At 39.0% G+C, this 18,723-nt stretch overlaps 1 protein-coding gene across 1 annotated transcript in view; it reads right to left on the bottom strand.

Moving 5' to 3' along the window:
- The window catches only part of LOC137173401 (cadherin-18), an 89,157-nt gene that overhangs the window by 54,971 nt on the left and 15,463 nt on the right, over positions 1-18,723 (bottom strand). Inside the window, exon 2 of the mRNA XM_067578214.1 lies at positions 13,349-13,911. Coding sequence (XP_067434315.1) covers positions 13,349-13,579 — 231 coding nt within the window. The 5' untranslated portion in view covers positions 13,580-13,911. The remainder of the gene's footprint in view (positions 1-13,348; positions 13,912-18,723) is intronic.

Here is an 18,723-nt window from a genome sequence, read left to right as displayed (position 1 = left end):
GACAGATAGGAACAGCAGACTCAGGTTGAGACTAATCAACAGGGATATGACTCAGTTACTACTGTTGTAGTGATTTGGGTAAGTGCAACTTTCATTTTTCAAATGAAAAATCAAATGTGCTGATTATGTTGTACAGTACAACGATGCTAGATGCAATAAATGGCTTTTAGAAGTTGTAATAAACTCTAAAAGCCTTACTGATGGTTCTTGTTTCTGAGCCTTGGACGAGAGTGAGTATTTTACATGTAACATCTAAAATTTCTAAATAGGGCTGACTATTTAGGAATTAGATGTCTCAATATAATGCATGTCTAAGCAAAGAGTATTATGTAATTCCTGCATTGTCTTTGATTGGGAACAGCGCTGATACATCTGATCAGGTCTGGGTGATATAAACGATACAAAACACTGATCGCAACAGAAAATGTCCTCCGTAAGAAAATTAGAAACATCAACATATTGTTAAGTTTTGTCAGTGCTTGACAACAATACAACCCATCAAATCACAGGAACAAAGCTTTTTCTAACCAATCATTTCCCGAAATAAACACAGGACAGTTGGTTGAGTTAGCTAAAAACACTACTCGCTATTGTGTGGTAACAAAAGTCGGACAGTTATGTGGGAGAGATGAGCTCTCCCTCTGAGGAAACCTTTTTGTGTCGGCACAGAGAATGACAGCTCGACAGTCACAATAACTTTAAAAACGCTGTAGTGAAAATGCAGCAAGTCAAACACGGAACAGATTAGTGATGTATGTATGTCATCTAAGCTGGAAACATGCGCTAGCAAGGACAGAAAATACCACATATCACCTGAAGCATTACCACCCAATAAAGCATACAGAGTGCAGGTCTCACACACCAGCAATTAGACCTATCCCCTGGAATAAGCAGCAAGGCTCTCAGAGAAACACCCTTAAGCAACAAACTAACATTACTGTTTGCTTCATGTTGTGTTGTTTTTTTAATGATAAAAGACATGGTGCCAATAGTATCTTTGAAGGAATAATGTTAACTAATAAACAAATAACTGATTTAAGGATTCCTGGCTGTAAACATGTTGTGAAGCAGGAATCATTGAGATTGAAGATTACCCATTTAAAGAGATTATCTGTTTGAAGCACTTTGTTCTTTTTCAGGTTCTGAATCTACTACTTGTGAATTTTATATCGTGGTACACAGTATATTATCTCATACATTAAAAATCATTGAGATAAACAATTTTGCCATATCACACGGCCCTACATCTGATGATACATAATGATTTACATATGTTATCCGGCAAAGCTTGCAAAAAAATAACTGGTCAGCTGCAATGATCTTGCTGTAAACACATCTGACTGATGCAGTCACTGAACTGGGACACAGCTCGAGTGTTTTGGAGTACAGACTACAGCTGAAAACAAGACACTCCACTTTCATAGTAACCTAAATTTAGAAACAATTTATTATCATGCTGTTCAGTTTTATTTAGAGCATTAAACACCGCAGCCATTATGAACCAAACCACATTGTACATATTTTTCCTATCTGTTTGTTGCATAATTGATTACTATATCAACTAATTCTCCACTTGACATCCATTAGATATCTCTTGCAGGGAGATATGACATAACTGGAAAGCCTGTATAGCTAAAAAAACAAAACTCAATGAATGTGCTTGAGTTGCATCACTGACCATGAAGCCCAGCTCTGACCAGCTGTCTTTTCCAATCACTTTGTACAACGACGGAAAAACAAATCAATAATTAAAAAAAAGCAAAAGACTTCAACATTATTTGTGCTAAAAATGCTCAAACATACATAGAGACGAGTTATTTAACAAGTTGAACAGCTGAGGTCCTCAGGCCACATCTAATCAAAACCTGGACTAGCAAATAAATTACTAATTAGAAAGCTGCTGTTGATTGCAGGCCTGACTCTTGATGAGAGCTGACTGTCCTTTCCGTGGTAAATATCATGCTTGTAATTAGATAAGGAGTCAAAGATCCTGTTGAATCAGGTAATTAATCAGTTGCTAGATTGTAGTAATGTGAAACACTATCTCCAAAGCGAGGACCAAAATGTGTTTACACATCAATGACAGTGTAGACAAGTTCTCTGTTGACACGGTTTAACACCACTCTGCGGTCTCTAAATTTTTAATGTAGCGAAAGACATTTAGAAAAACTAGCTTCATACGCTCGCTGTAGTTCGATAATCAATTCCTACCTAAAGATATGATCATTGAAATGCAGAGAATCAAGAGTTATTACATAAAAAAATAGTCCACCTCCATTCTGTTCAGCTGCACTCTACAACTCCAGCTCATAAATGTAATTTCGCCTCCAGTCAAAGTACTAATTTAGCCATTGACTTCTTTTGCAGAAGCCAATAAATCATGCTCGGCAGAGTGTGAACCAATGATGCATATGGCGACTACTGCCTTCCAAAATCTATGGGTGATAAAAGTGTCAACAGGTTGCGGGCCATTACACAAACATCATGGGGCTGAAAGTACAGCAGTGTACGGCCAGCTGAGAGTTAAAAATATGAGGATATTGAACATTCAAATACAAAAAAAAAAGGGTTAGGGTTAGGGTTATTGAGAAATAAGTGTGCCTGATTAAATGCTTTTTTCAGGTGTTTTCAGTTATGTGGTCTTGGTTGGTTTTAAAATGATCTTAATCTCACTTAATATCACTGTCTTGGTCATTTGTGAATATATTTTATATATATTTTTTGGGTATTTTGGGTGACTGATATGGTTTCAAATGGGAAAAAAAAGGTAAATGCATCCACCGGTCAGTTCGCTCAAGACAGTCAAGTCATTTCCAAAAATCTGAATCAACTGCAGCCTTTAGGAGCAGGAAAAGAAAACAAAATATGAAAACTTATATCGATAGATATTATGCAGATGTATCTCCCGGCTGTAAATGAACTGCACACAACTTGTTCATGTTAACTAACCATCTGTGACTGCTTGACGCCAAAGGAAACCAAAGAGATTAGAAGAAGTAAGTTGTGTCCAACTTTTTCTGGTCAAAATACCCCCTCAACTATTTATTTTATCAAATCTTTCCCTTCTCAGTCAAAGCTGATGGGCCTGGAGCATATTTTCTGTCACATGATTTCAAAATAGAGGGGCCTCTACTGCATTCAGCGTCAGCGGTGGGATATTTTATTTATACCTCATTAATTTTGATCACACAGAAAATTTCATGAGTACCCGCCTTAATGTAATTAGCGTCAATTTTGTTAAACCACAGAGCGGGCTTGATGTGAGCTTAACATACATCAGCTATATGTGTGGCAATCCAGTGTAGAGGCGAGGATAGCTGCAATGTCCAGTCCATGCAGTAAATAATGAATGGAAATGTATGAAAATCTCTGATCAGTAATGCCTGGGGAGGCATTGTGAGAAAGGGGAAATTATGACCTCCGCAACCTTGTTGTTTTGTCATCTCCCCACAAAGACTTAGAAGAATCCTTTTCCTCCACAGGGCATCAAAACAAGGGATTGTGTTTATCTCTCTGTCTCTATGGGTGACTTTATTAAAGACTAGTGGAATAGATGACTGGCATGTGGCTGGCGGCTGGCAGCTGGCAATGCATTTCTGAGGAGTTTAAAGAGATCAACGAAGTCTGGGGCTCTAAAGTCGCTGGTGAAAACACTTCAATCTCTGGGAGAACCTCACTTATAATTTCATCATATGCCCGGAGGAGCAACCTGAGAGAAAGTGCATCTTCTTTTGTTAACAAGCTAGATGTTTTCACTGTTTGCTCTCTGTATACTCATTGTCAAGAGGAGCCTTAAAGTGTTTGTGTTCACAAGCTAATTGGTGCTCACAGACAAAACGGTTTACCTTTGGCTCTGTCGTACCACTTGTCAGGTGTCTAAGTCTGACAGAAATCCACCTCTAGAGTGTCATTTCTGCAACATTAAATAGTATTGTTACTGGTGTAATGATGCTGGATAATATAATAAACTTAATGGGTCTCAAACGTAATCAAACTAAAGCTGTAACTTCTGATTACAGTTGTTCAGTCACACATTTAGTCCGCTAGAGTCGATGACAAATGAAAAGTCACAAATCACGACTAACAAGAGCACAGTGTGGAAATTACACTGAAGAATAACAGAGAAAATGTGGAGCTGTAAGCAGTAAATATTGGTATCGATCAAATATGTAAGCAATTAATTTTGTTTCTTGATTATCAGCTAATCATTTCCCCTCAGAACAGATACAAATGTAACAAGCTGACAGATGTATTGTAAATTATTACATTAACCAGCCTTTCTTAGCATCACCATTACTGTTTTAATTGACTTAATAACAACAAAAACTAACATCATAATAACCAGATTCATTATTCCTCCTACTCTAAGAAGCTGATGTGTTATTAGTTAAGACTATCCTCAATAGAAAACTATGCACTATTGATAAAGCAATAATAACTAGGCAATACAGCTGGATGATACAATCTAATATCAAAACCATGATAAATTGACAGGTTTGATATAATAATAATAACAAATAATGTCAGTACATGTCATATATTTTACTGTGGACTGGCCTTTTGGCTTACTGGATTGGTTGAACATCTGGTTATAACATTAATCTGTTTAGCTATATTCTCTTTAATTATTTAATTCAGACTATTTATTCATCAAAATTTGGGTTAGTAAGAGATTGAAAATGTCTGTAATTTGATACCTTTGGTTGATAATCTAGGCCTGCTGGATAATGAAATATGATCTGTAACTGCATTTCTTTCTTTCTTTCTTTCTTTCAGCCTAACTAAAGGAATGTTTCATTGTTTGCATTAAAGTTATCACATCATCCAGCAGCTATTTACTCCACCAATTTGTGTCCGTTTTAAGAAGGATCTCTTACAAACACTTATTAGCACAAACTTTTATGGAATGAACGGCCAAAAGGCGGCGCTTAAAGTGTGTAACTTGTGCAAAAACTCTCTCTATTTCTGTGAAAACAGAACAGCATGCACCATTGCAGCATTCAGTCTCGGTTTAGACGTTACCAACACGCCAATTATTCTATTCCTGCCAATTCTTCTGCTGAATAAATATAGAGCTGACTGGCCACATGGTGCTGCGATAATCAGCCAAAATGCTTAGAAGTGGCAGCAATTCAAACAGACATAAATCATTTCCTATTTCAGGTAGAGTCAAGAAAATGAAATTCATCTCCTTATATCAACGAACTTCAATGGAGCTTGGGGAATATCAACTTTTTGGAAAAAGGTGTACATGACATGTAACACAGTTTTAATAATTACATAGCGCCGCTGGAGGACACGCTCTATTGAGTGCTATCCAGATACATTATTAATTGCTACACAGCTTGACCTTCATCCATTTTGCTCTTCTACCTATTTTCTCCTCTTCACTGGCTTTGTCCTTTTCATTTTACAGATCCTGATAATGTATGTGCCTGGTTGAATTGCATTATTGGTAAATGCCCTTTGTAATGGCCTGGCCGTATTCAACGCACAAGATCCACATAATGTATGTGCCTCGCTATCCTTGTTTGCTCTCCGGTTGTGTATGAGGATGTTGGTTTACCGCTGTTATGTCCACTTATCATGAGCTGTGTTTGAAAGGAGGTAAACAAGGAGAATATCTCTCTATCTGTGGCAGAAAATGAGCAAGTTCAACATAAAACTGTGGATGTGACAATTACAAGAAATCACAGTATCACATTTTATACCAGAGGGAGGACATGAAATATGCCAAAATATAACACACAGAGGCTACATTTTAGCTGATTGATCCCATGCTGATTTATAGTCGATCTTCCAGCAAGTTGCAATTTCACTGAGACATCAACTTCATGACATATCTAAATGGGCCTACAGGCTACAGGCACAAATAGCCATTTATGCACCACTGAGAGCTCAAAATCTTTGTTTATCTGTGTTTTCTACGTTGTGATTTCAAAACTCTTGTAATCAGACAAATGCTGGACAAACAGTACAGCGACATTTACCTCACGGTGGTTGCGAGAGATTCGTTAAAACCGCACGACTTTGATGTTGAAAGCAGACCTCGCTGATGGAGAATTGGGAGTTGAAGGTGGGAGTCAGGGTACGGAGCATTTATTCCATCAACAATGTGCATGGTGAGGTGGGGGGTGATGAAGGGGGAGGAGGGACGGGGGGGAAATGAGTAGGCTACGTGCCCTAGCTGATGATCAGTGCCTTGGCTTCATATTTGCAATTAGCGAAGGGGGGTGGGTTCGTTTTTGATTAAATCTCGGCTCTTATACTTCACTCAAGAGGACTTAATCACTTTTTATGTGGGCGTGCTTGATTGTCTGATTATCACCACATTTTGACCATGCTCCCTCCCAATCAACTCCTCTGAACGGCCCCCTTCTCTTCGATTGATTTGTAACAGTCACAGTAAACCCTGATGATGGAGCGCACCACTAATGACCATACATCAAGAGACAGTGATGAGGGGCGTGCTGAAGACGTGCCGTCGATGCACATCGTGGAGATCCGCCCTAATAGTTGTCCTCTATTTTGACATCTGCTGGGAGAAACAGAATGAATCGTTGTCTTCCCAGCAGGATGGTTGGCTTCTTGATGTACAGTAATGAGATTATTAAGAGTCTCGGAAGCAACTCTGACACTCATTTAATGGCTCTGCCTCTAACTGCTGTTAAAATTTGATATTTGAATGAGACAGAACTGGTCAGCACATCAGCTTTAGGAAACATGAAGTTTCTGCCTTGTTTTCTGACAGCAAGTGAAGGCGAATGGTTTTAGTCTCAAGTGTGTAAATGGTGCTAATATGTTTGAACGTCTCAGCCTGTGGACAGAGGAATGCACTTTGGAAATTATACATGCCTGCACAGACAGCAGACATGAGCTTCGAGTGTTATTTTCTGCATTTGCTGAATCAATGGAAGTGGAAGAACTCAATTCACTTGGTTTTCTTTAGTTTTTTTTTTTTTTCATCTTTTTAGGCTATGAAAGTGTGACCATATCAAGGACACAGCATTAAAGATACATTTCTATCCCTGACTGCATAATGATGAGCCTTTCCAAACAAAGACTGTTGAACTTAACTCCTTATAAAACTGGTGAGGGAAAAAAAAAATCAATGAATCTCTTTTTCACAGAAAACTGAATGTACACTTGAAAAACTGACTCAATGAAACTACTCTTATATAATCAGTAATTAGTAACTAGGTAGTAAAATTGTGATTCCAACTTCTTCAATGTGAGAATTCACTTCTTTTCTGTGTTTTATATCATTGTAAATTGAATATCTGAAGGTTTTGGACTGTCGGTTGAACACATCAAGCAAATCTGAAGACGTCAGCTTGAGGTCTGGGAAACTGTGATGGTCTTTTTCACACAACTGATTAATTTGGTTATCAAAACTAATATTTAAAAGCTTACTCGATAACGAAAAACAAATCTTAAGTTGCCGACACGCATGTACATCCGCACCCATGTGTGCACGTTTCAGTTTAATAAAAATATCTCAGTGTCTAACACAGTAAGTATCTTATTTCTGCCATTTCCAGAATGTCTCTCTTTCCATCAACGCCATGTAACAACACTAGCTGTGAAATGTTCCTTGTTATTTCATATAACACTTCACTGGTTAAACACTGAAAACATTCCAATCTACATACACTTGTTTCCTGCATGACAAAGCGTGGGTGAAAAGCAATTTTATGTAAAAACCTCACTTCACTTTTTTTTTTTTTTTTTCCATTCCCACTGTTGAGCTATTACTGTACATACAAGACAGTTGCCTGATTCTGTCACAGCACAATCCATTTTTAGATGTATGAATAAAACATTTAGGCACCTTTCTTAGAGGTTGCCACTTTGCTCTGCAAATAAACACAGGATAAAACAAGGGGTATTCCTCCTAGTTTGGGTTGAAGTTCCCGTTCTGTCAAATCTAACATTATTTACTGCATATTTTAGCAGCAGCTAGACACCCAATGATGGTACAATTCAAGGTTTTCTGACCAAGGATTGAGGGTTTGTGCAGCTTTTTATCCAAAAGCTGCACAACATCCTCCAACTAAGTTACAGCAGACATTTCACTGCAGTTCATATTCATTCAGGGTTTGGGGATTTGCATCGTCTTCTAAAAATTACCATCCAGTCTGTAACCTGCCTGACTACTTCAAAGCGCCATGCTGAGCTGATTGACGCGAAGACATTCACACCTCCCTTTGGAGGAGTAGGTTGTCTCCTGTCTCATATCTAGAGAAGCCCTGTCCCCTACCAAGCATTTGCGTCTCACTCATGCACAAAGCTGTCATTTCCCAAATGCATCAGCCCCCCCAGAAAGGTGTCATTGGGGATTACGGCATACCTCAGGGGGATTAAAAATGTTCTTGACAGGCTGGCCGCTTCACTTATTCCCAGAAGTCGCTCTGTGCTATCCTTTATGTGAGAACGTTAGTAAAAAAAGTACACATAACATTTCCAGCTGCCAAGGCCAAGTGAAACATAGCGGTATGCATGTGTTATGTTTGACCTTGCAGATTTCTTAGCATATGGGTGCTTTTTATATTGACCGTGCAATAATTAGAATTCCATTTCTGTTTGCACTATTTATCACATACCTTATCGTTTAATGCCTATTTCAAAACTTGACATATTTTTTGATGAAATCAATTATCGACAAAGAAAGTGTTGGCAATTCCCTGTAGTAGATCTGCTCATTTGCTGCTTGCTAATGTCCAGAGTTTTTAATCAAGCAAAGGGAGGAAGAAAAAAAAAAACAAAAAAAAATAATAATACAGAGCAGTACGTGCCGAGTGCATTAATCCTCCCCCTCCTCCTCCTCCTCCTCCTCCCCCGTCTTTGTCTAATTAAGGGTCATTCTGTCTCCTGGCCACAGTAGGACACTGCACACCAGTCCCAACCCACATAATTAAATGTTTTTTGTGCTAACCATCTGGAGACCTCATCTCTTTAAACACGCATGTCAAATTGATTCCTTAATAATGTTTATGTTTCTTCTCAGTGGTTTATTATCATCCAGGATTAGCTGTTTATGTTTGTTTTGCTTTCATCAGCAGCACTCACCAGACACACACACATATATGCACACGCATGCACACACACACACACACACACATAGAGAGAACAACAACACCCTAAAGGTAGGAGTAGAGCTAGCAATCAGCCAGCAAACCAAACAATCATAAACTTCAAAGCAGTGGATGAATTTAATGTTAGAGTAACCACGTCTTCATGCTGTTAGTGCATCGACAAACTGACGCTTTGAATGTGCAGCAAATATCGCTGCTATCATATTGTCTGATTCTCAGGACACGACGCTTCATAAATGCTGAGGGATTGTTTTTGTTGGCTGTGGGATTTTATGGTTCATTCATGCATCAAATAATATTAGCAAATACATGTTTCACCAACAAATAACCTTTTTTTCTCTGCTTTGTCAGGCTAGTAAGGACATTTGTGATTAAAACCCCAGGTTTATTCAATAAACAGACTTTTGAGGTGGAAAGTGATATTTACTCTTGCTGTTCTTTTTCCCCTCACGCCCTTTTTTTCGAAGCATGTCATCCCTATTTTCTTTCTTTTTCCCTTCAAATCATACAGTTGTTGAAATACAGACATATGTGCAGTCAGAGGAGCGTTCTGCCTTTCTCATTCTCTTTCTCTCGGAGTGCAGTTGAGGGGATTAGTCTGTGCCTGAGTGCCTAGAATAATGATCACTGCAGCGGAGAAACACATTTTCACATTTCAGGAGATAAGGGCAGGCAATCTGCAAGCAGAGGACTTAACCAGCTCCCTGTGGCTTATTGTGGAGCTAACAGAAAAGTCGCCACCAACCGCCAACAACCGAGCTGCACTGTACCCTCAGCAAGAAGAACACCCACTACTATTACTACTATTACTACTACCCTACACGTCCCCCTCCGCCTCCCCCTTGACCTGCAGCCCCATCACTGCCAAGAACACTGTGTCACAACAGCCTGACTATCAAACTGCTCTAAGTGTAAACTCATGTCAGTCTTGTCAGCATCACTGCTAGACTAAACAAACAGTATTCAACATGTACTGTAAATACATCACATCTAATTGCTGTTCCCCAACAGCCCATTGTGTCCCTACACTCTGTCACTACAACCATTAAAGCGGCGCTACTTAATGTAAGATCACTATCGAATACGTCTCTCCTAATCAGTCACCTGATTATTAGTCATAAATTATCATGTTTCTTACTGAAATTTAGCTTGATTTGAATCACAGAGTGGCTGTTCTTACTGAGTCAGCACCCTTGAATTTTAAATTCATTGATGCTCCCAGAGTTGATAAGACAGGAGGAGTAGTAGCTGTTATTTTTTCAGATTTATTTCAATGTAGGCAGGTATCATTTGGAGACTTTTCATTGTTTGAATATCTTGCTGCTGTATTGAAATGTTCCCCTCGTGTTTTACTCCTGACTGTGTACACAGACTGCCATGCATATTCTAGTAGTTTCTTTGATGAGTTTGCTGAACTACTGTCCATAATCTCTATGGAATATGACTGTCTGTCTATATCAGGAGATTTGAACATCCATGTTGGCAACCCCAACAATAACGATGCCAAAGAAGTAAACAACTTACTTGACACCTTTGGACTGTCTCAACATGAATCCAGGCCCACCCACAACCAAGGGCATACCTCGGATTTATTTATCACAAGGGGTTTTAAATCATCATTTGTTGCGGCTATTGATGTTGCTCTGACTGATCATCTTTGCATTTTCTTTGAAATGTTTATTACTCCTGACATTCATTTTAGATTGAAAACTAGTGCACTGTTTGCAGAAACTATTTCTACTACCTCAGCCTCTGTTAATGATCTCTTAATTAATTTCAATTCAATAATTGTGAATGTTTTTGATGTCATTGCTCCTGTAAGGGTGATATCAACTTCTGATAAGCAAAAAGCACCGTGGAGAAATGCTGCAACTGTAAAAATCCAGAAAAAAGAGTGCCGGAAAAGAGAGACTTCATTCCTACAATCTAGATCGGAAAAGTGCTAGACAATCGTTCTTCTCTGATATCATCAACAAAAACATTAATAATGCACGCACTCTATTTGCCACTGTTAGGCTGACCAGCAACCCCAGCAAAAATAGCTCCTGAACTCCTATCTGCCAATAAATGCAATGAGTTTGCCTCCTTCTTTAGGGATAAAATTCAAAACATTAAACAAACTATCAATAGCTCCATGTCATACAAAAATGTGTCACCACTACATCGGTATAAAAGTAACTTGATAAACATGACCCAGTTTAATGCCATTGACTACAGAACTCTTGAGGAAACTGTACAACATCTTAAGCCTTCAACATGCTGCCTTGACACTCTGCCAATGAGCTTCCTTAAAAATGTCTATAGCTGCTTGGCGACAGACTTACTGCAAATAGTTAACAGCTCTCTCCTATCAGGCATTTTTCCAAAGGCCTTAAAAACTGCAGTTATTAAGCCTCTACTAAAAAAGAGTAGCCTGGACACTTCTGTAATTAGCAACTACAGACCCATATCAATTCATAGATAAAATAATCGAGAAAGTTGCAAAGTTAACAACCTTTTAACCTCAAATAGTATCTGAGATGAATTCCAATCAGGTTTTCGACCCTGTCACAGCACCGAAAATGTTCTTATTAAGGTTCTAAATGACATTTGCATGAACATTGATTCTGGCAAAATTTCAATCCTTGTGTTACTGGATATTAGGGCTGCTTTTGACACTGTTGAACATTCAATACTATTAGACAGACTGGAAAACTGAATTGGACTCTCTGGCATGGTCTTAGATTGGTTCAGGTCATATCTGCAAGACAGGGACTATTTGTTTCCATTGGTAACTACAAATCTGAGCGAACTAGCATGATGTGTGGGGTACCTCAAGGTTCAATTCTGGGGCCTCTTTTATTCATTATTACCTCTACATGCTCCCGCTAGGCCTCATTATGTATAAGACTATCAAATCTAAATTTTAACACTCACATAAAGTCAATAACAAAACTGGTCTATTATCATCTTAAAAATATAGCAAGAATCAAAGGATAAATGTCCAAACAAGACCTTGAAAAACGAATTCATGTTTTTATTTCTAGTAGGTTAGACTACTGTAACAGTCTTTTTTCAGGCCTTCCCAAAAAAGCAGAGAGGAAGCTACAGCTCATTCAGAATGCTGCTGCTGGAGTTCTGAAAAAAACAAAGAAAGCTGAACTTATTATACCAGTTCTCAGGTCCCTGCATTGGTAATGCATTGATGTGCTATAGAATTGAATTCAAAATACTACTTGTCAAAAATAACTTGCCTATAAATCACTTAATGGTTTCGGGCCAAAATACATCTCAGACTTTCTTCCATCCTATATACCCAATAGACTTCTTCATCAGGGACCAGGCTGATAACTGTTCCTAGGCCTAAAATGAAACATGGTGAAGCCTCATTAAGCTATTATGCTACTCATAACTGCCCCAACTCTGGCTACTTCTAAAAACAGGTTAAAGACTTTATGTTCACCTCTTCCTTTAATTGTTTCTAATAAATGCACTATGACTCATAACTGCACACTGACTTTTATTCTTTTTTATGTCTTTCACACATTGTTTTTATCTTTTCATCTTTCTATGCTAGCTCATTTTTATCTATTTTATGTAAAGCACTTTGAATCGCCTCTGTGCATGAAATGTGCTATACAAATAAAATTGCCTTGCCTATGTTTTTTTCACTGTGAGAGACATCAAGCTCTCTGAAATGACACTAAAATTACATTCATAAAATTCTCTTAACTATGAAGCACACTGGTTTACTCTATCCCCATTGCACTACTGCCCAATTTCTTACTGTGGTGGTTCATTTCCCAACAAGAGATCAAATCCAGATTCATTTCCCACCGAGAGACCAAATCTAATGTTTCAGTTCAAAGACAGCTTCATGTCGAGGTCTATTCTCACTTTCAAACTTAATCCAGTCTTGCGTAGCTGGCTTCCCAGAGTGGTAGACATGCTGTGAGGCACCCCTTAATCACAGAGAATAAAACATTTTTTGGACATTATCATGAGAGAAATTCCGCCGGACATTGTAGTGATGGAAAAAAACACACATCTTCACAAATGAACCTGAATTTGCCCATCAGAAGTATGTACAATGCTGATGTGGAAATCGGCCTCAATAGAACAGCTTGCTACTGCTATAACCCATTTCTCAATAAACAAGAGGAGACACAAAAATGCTAAGTAAGCTGTTCAAAAGCAAGTTCCCCGGGATCAAAAGATTCTTTTTTTTTTTTTTTTTTTTTTTTACAGTTGCAGTCAGTTCAATGAAATCCTACCTTTCCCACATACTGCGCATCTGGTCCCATGTGTTCTTCTAAAACAAAGAATTGGTTCCAGATCCAGCCACGCTTAGGCCTGTGGTGCACCTCCGTCTCCCCGTTGGCCAGTTTGGTCTGGTTCTTGGAGGGCACTTTGGCGGGGACATGGTGGCTCGCCCCATAGCACCTCTGGATGAAGCAGAGGCAGACCAGAAAGGGACAGATACAGGAGGTGGTGGATATCCTCATGGTGGCGCACGTGTCTGTAAAATTATCCCTGTGTTCCAAGGTGGCAAGCTCCTCCCACCACCGCCGCCACAGCCGCCACCACTAGCCACCGCTGCAGGTCCGTGAAGTAGTCCAGGCAAACGAGGAATCTAAATCCAGACTATGGAAACAGTGGTCCCGGTAAATCCTCTAAGGTTCATGGCCCAAAGCCGAAGGTTTAATAAAAAAAAAAAGAGCCAGATACATTTACATTATGGAATTTCTCAGGCTGTGAGACGTTGTGTAAATGAACGTGAACTTCTGGGTAGTTCTACTAAGAGCAGAGGTTAATCCCGGAAGCCATTCTGGATTTCCTGGGAAAGAGAAGAGAGGAAACAGAAACAGAGATTAATTTGATGGATATTAGAAGCTAAATGTCCACTAATTCCCTCCAATTAAATTGCGACTCATAAATCCTTACAGATGAGGACATGCACTTCAAACTGGTTGACTGTGATAAAGTACAAAGAGGCAACAAGAAATCTCTGTTCGGTATTCAGGACATTTTTGCAATTATGCAAATGATACAAACAAGTTTAGACTTGAGGAGTTACATTGCTATTAAAAGGTTGTCCATGCCTATAAGGTCAGAGCGTGGTTGGTGACTGATACTGCCCTGTGAGGTCAGAGTCATGTATCAGAGCAGTGCAGCACTGGCTGCGCTGCCAAAGGAGTTGGCTTTATTAAAAAATACCTAAATAAAAGGTTTGATTTGGGTGTTTTAACATGGCCGGGGCATGCTGCGAGGCTTAGTGTGTGCCTCAGCATGGTGAATAATAAGTGTGGAAGGAAGAGATACATTTCCTATGATAAGGACAGACATCAAGCCACTCAAATGTAAGGCATGGGGTGATTTTTAGAAGGCAGTGGAATGGAAACGACAGAGGGAAACTGTTTTTTAAATCAAAATTACATGTTAAAGATGGCATCGAAATGGTAGAAATAACAGCAAGCGCTGTTGAACCCCTAAGTTAGTGAGCATTTCAGATCAAGCTTCCAAGTCCTGCGGTCAGAAGAATGTGCACTACACCTGCATGTGCAACTCAGTGGTCTCTAAAGAGAAGCTGTTATGGAGAATCATCTTGTTTTAAGGTGGATTTTAAAGTAAAATGTGTTATTTAAGTGTTGCTGAAGCATGAAGCTGGCACTCCTCACTGCTCACCAATTTGTTTTTCTATGCTATGAAACTGCACGCAGAGTATGCCAAGTGTCCTTGGGAATAGATCCCAACAAATACATTGATTTCATCTGGCAATTTCATACAGATAAATCTGTATAAGCATTAAAAATGAAAGTAATGGAAACCGAAAGACGTGCTTGAGCTATTTTATTAGCAGTGTCGCGACTATATAGTTTGTCCTCTGCTGGCAACACACTGATCACCGGGAGTTACTTGAAAGCCTCACACAACTCACAGAGCAGAACGGAGTCTGCATTTGTGAGTCTGTTAGGTGTCTTTGTGGCAAGGTGCTTATTTGCGTGTGAAATACATGATTTGAATTATCATAAACCTTGCCCTTTCATTTGACCTTTTTGTATAAAGTGAATAAGCCTGACATCAGTCGTGCCAGCTTATTTAGTCAACCACTACAGTCAGTCACCTAGTCTCATACAGTACACTCAACAGCACAGTAGTTGAGTGTTGTAAAGCCTGTAGACAACCTTCAATTTACCTTTATTTATTAAACAGTCAGTGAGACAGTTCTAATGAATAAATGAGCCTAAATGGTAAATGACCCTATCATTTTCACCCATGTCAGTATAATGCTGACAGCCACTATAAAAAAAAATTGCACATGCTTGCAGTTTATCTGTTGTTGTTAAATTAGTTCCCTAGTTTGTAACAGCACTAGAAAATGCCACGGCTTGTCAGTAGAGTGGAATATAGCTGAGGGTTGTAAAGTGTCATTCTGCCTAACTGACGTAATGGTAAATGCTGTATATTCATGTCTTGCATGTCAGTGTGTGCAGTTTCAGTGGGTGCATTGGATTCACACATGTCTGATTTTCACTGTAGATATTATACCGGAAGTTTAAAAGAAATACACATGTGCCACGCTATCCATCCCTTTCAGACAGACATGAAGAGACTATTGGCTATTCTCAACTGTATGACCAAGGGCACTGACTCACATCTCTGAATACAATAAATTGACCACAATTGAAAACTAAATGGTTAATTTCTTGCATGAAAAAGCAAACTGCTTTTGCTGAAATGGCTTCTAGTGAAACTGAACAACTTTTGGTAAAATATGTCATTAATGCACTTCACAGACATAATCAGTAATTTCAGTAGTTGAAAACCAACTACCTGTGTTTACAAGTGAAGCTAGAGTGATTCATGTGAAAAGTGTAAGTCAAAACCACAAAAAAAGTAAAAAGTTTCACCTTTTTCCATAAATGATAATTAGTAACAAAAGAACAACCACAGTCTCAAATACTATTTGACTTACAGCAGGAGAGTTGGTCCAACATTCAAAATGCTACAGTAGAATAGCAGCTTCGTGGGGATTATAACGAGGACAAACACATGTATTTGATATTTAATAGGATATAGGAGCTGACAGACTTCAAAGGCTGCTGCTCTCTATCTCATACAATGCATGTGACAACATAAGAGAGAAAAGCTAAAACGAGACATTAATGCAACTTACGACTGTCACATACTTTGAAGGATAATCACCGCATTATTTTTTATAAATATAAATATTTTACATATATATGGATTAAGATGTGCTTAGAACCCCTGACTAATCCCCATGTTTCAAGTATCTCTACATTCAAATTATGCAGCTCAACTATAGAAGTTGGTGATGTTGACTAAGTGCGGTGGTTGTAATGTGTAATACCTACTGCCAGCCACGCCACCGAAAGGGAGGGCAAAGTCTGTTCCACATCCACTTGGATTAAACCAGCAGAGGATAAATATTCAGCCACACACTAAACATGTGTAATCTGGGACAAGATTCTCATCTGCATAGGTAGAGCGACGCCCAAATCCTGCTTCCCCTGCACTCTTTCTGTAACTGCACAGACGACTACACAGTCAAAGCATCAGTGAGACAATCGTGGTACCTGTGTGAGTCAGACTCTGTGTCAGAATGAGAATATCTTTTCCAGTGGTTTCACTTTCGCCTCCTGGGGCTCTCTTCAATCAGTCTCCTAATTGTCTGATTATCATGCTGATTCTAAGCAAAATACATTTCAGGGAGCCATGAAATCAACAGCATCTGGCTCTGTCAATGGAAATAATTTCCCCCTTTTATGATGATGATATTGTTTTGAGCAGCCTTCTGCCCGTGGCATGTTTATATACAGTATGTGCAGCACTTAACAGGATGGGTTATGCATAGTGGCAGCCAAGGAGATTTTGGCAAGATGCATGCAAAAGTGGCAACATTTACATGCACATGCAAGTCAGTTTTGATTGATTTGTAAATGTAATGATTTTATTTGAATATGAAGTTTAAATTAGGACCAGTCTGCTAAAGATGCTTGATGTAATCATATGTTAATTTTAAATATTCTGTTTTCTTATTCTCAGTGAATCTCAATGAATATATCCTACTAACAAGTGTATAGAAAACTATTTAAAACACATCCCTGAGCCACGTCATCGCACTGGGTGACATGTTCCTTCATTATCATGCATGTGTGCAATATAATTTATTTTGAGTCAATCCCATATACATTTAACATGACGCGCCAGATGGTTCGTTCACAGAACCATCTGAGAAGTTGTCCTTGGAAACTGTTTGGGAAAAGAGCAGGCACTTTCAAAAAATACTTGGCAGGTGACTGGATGAACCATCTGTCTATCACCGTCTATCACGTCTGTCTATCAAGGGGCTATCGCTTCTCGCTGTCGTCACACTTAAATTGTAGCTGCCAGTAGTTCTAGGATGCTGGTTAGTACGAACCACTGGTGGTTCAGCCACAAGCGCATAACTCGAAGCCTAGATGGATTACTAGATGGTAAACATACACTGTCCTGCTGCCTTAAATACTCACTACAGTATTGAATGTGTATTAATCCACCACAGAAAATAGTCCCCAACAAATGCACTATTTATTCCTGTTTGGGTAAGGTTTGTTAAAAACTACAGTGCCCAGCTTGGGGCTGAGTGTTACAGACAAGAGTGAGGAAGTTATAAAATACTGAGAGACACTTGAAAGAATTGTTGGTTTTTGTCTTTTTGTGGGACTTGTTTGAAGAAAAGACACATCTTTTCACTTTTTTGATTCACCATGTGTGTGAAGACTCATACTAGGGCTGAAATGATAAGTTGTTTGATCAATGAGTCGACTGACAACAAAGAGTTTTCATGAATCATTTAAGTCATTCATCATTATATTACAGACTCTCAAATCTGAGCATTTTGTTGGTTTCCTTTGTTATTGTTTTTCATTAAATTTTTCATTGAATTAAATACTTTTGCTTTTTGGACTGTTGGTCAGTAAAAGCAAGCAATTGGAGGATGCCATGTTGGGCTCTGGGAACTTGGGATGGGTGTTTTTTGACATTTTATAGACAAAATAATTGATCACTTAATCAAAATGAACTAGTCAGTAATGAGCATATTAACTAGTAGCATCCATAACTCAAAACTTCTCCTGCAGAGCCGCTGGATCATTCCCTTCCTTCTTCCCAACACCCCCAGTGGTATAATCAATCTTTTCTTACGTTTTTTTTTTTTAGTATTGGTCTGTGGCTTGGACACCATAGGCAGACAGAAATACTGTGTTTCCATCTCCTGTTTTATTCATGGACACAGGAAATCTCAATTGCAGGGAATCAACTAGTCATGTAAACAATTTAAATTAAATAAGACCTTAGCCGGAGAACAGCCAACACTTCTCGCACGTAACCGCAGCCGCTGATGACACTGCAGCATGTGAAACACTTAAATAGGCAGGAAGATAAAATGAGAGACAACGAGAGAGAGAGAGAGAGAGAGAGAGATGTTGAGAAAGCAACAGAGATGCGCCTCAATTCAGCCCGGCAGAGAGGGAGAACAGGCTCCTGTCGCCTGCCACTAATAGCTAATGTTTTGGGCTCCTGCTGAGAGCTCACCCACTGCATTCAATTTCACAGCATCAGCTTTCTGTCGATGTCAAACACCAGA

This window comes from Thunnus thynnus, chromosome 21, assembly GCF_963924715.1.
Source record: "Thunnus thynnus chromosome 21, fThuThy2.1, whole genome shotgun sequence".
Lineage (NCBI taxonomy): Eukaryota > Metazoa > Chordata > Actinopteri > Scombriformes > Scombridae > Thunnus > Thunnus thynnus.
This window is presented reverse-complemented; position numbering and strand designations above follow the sequence as displayed.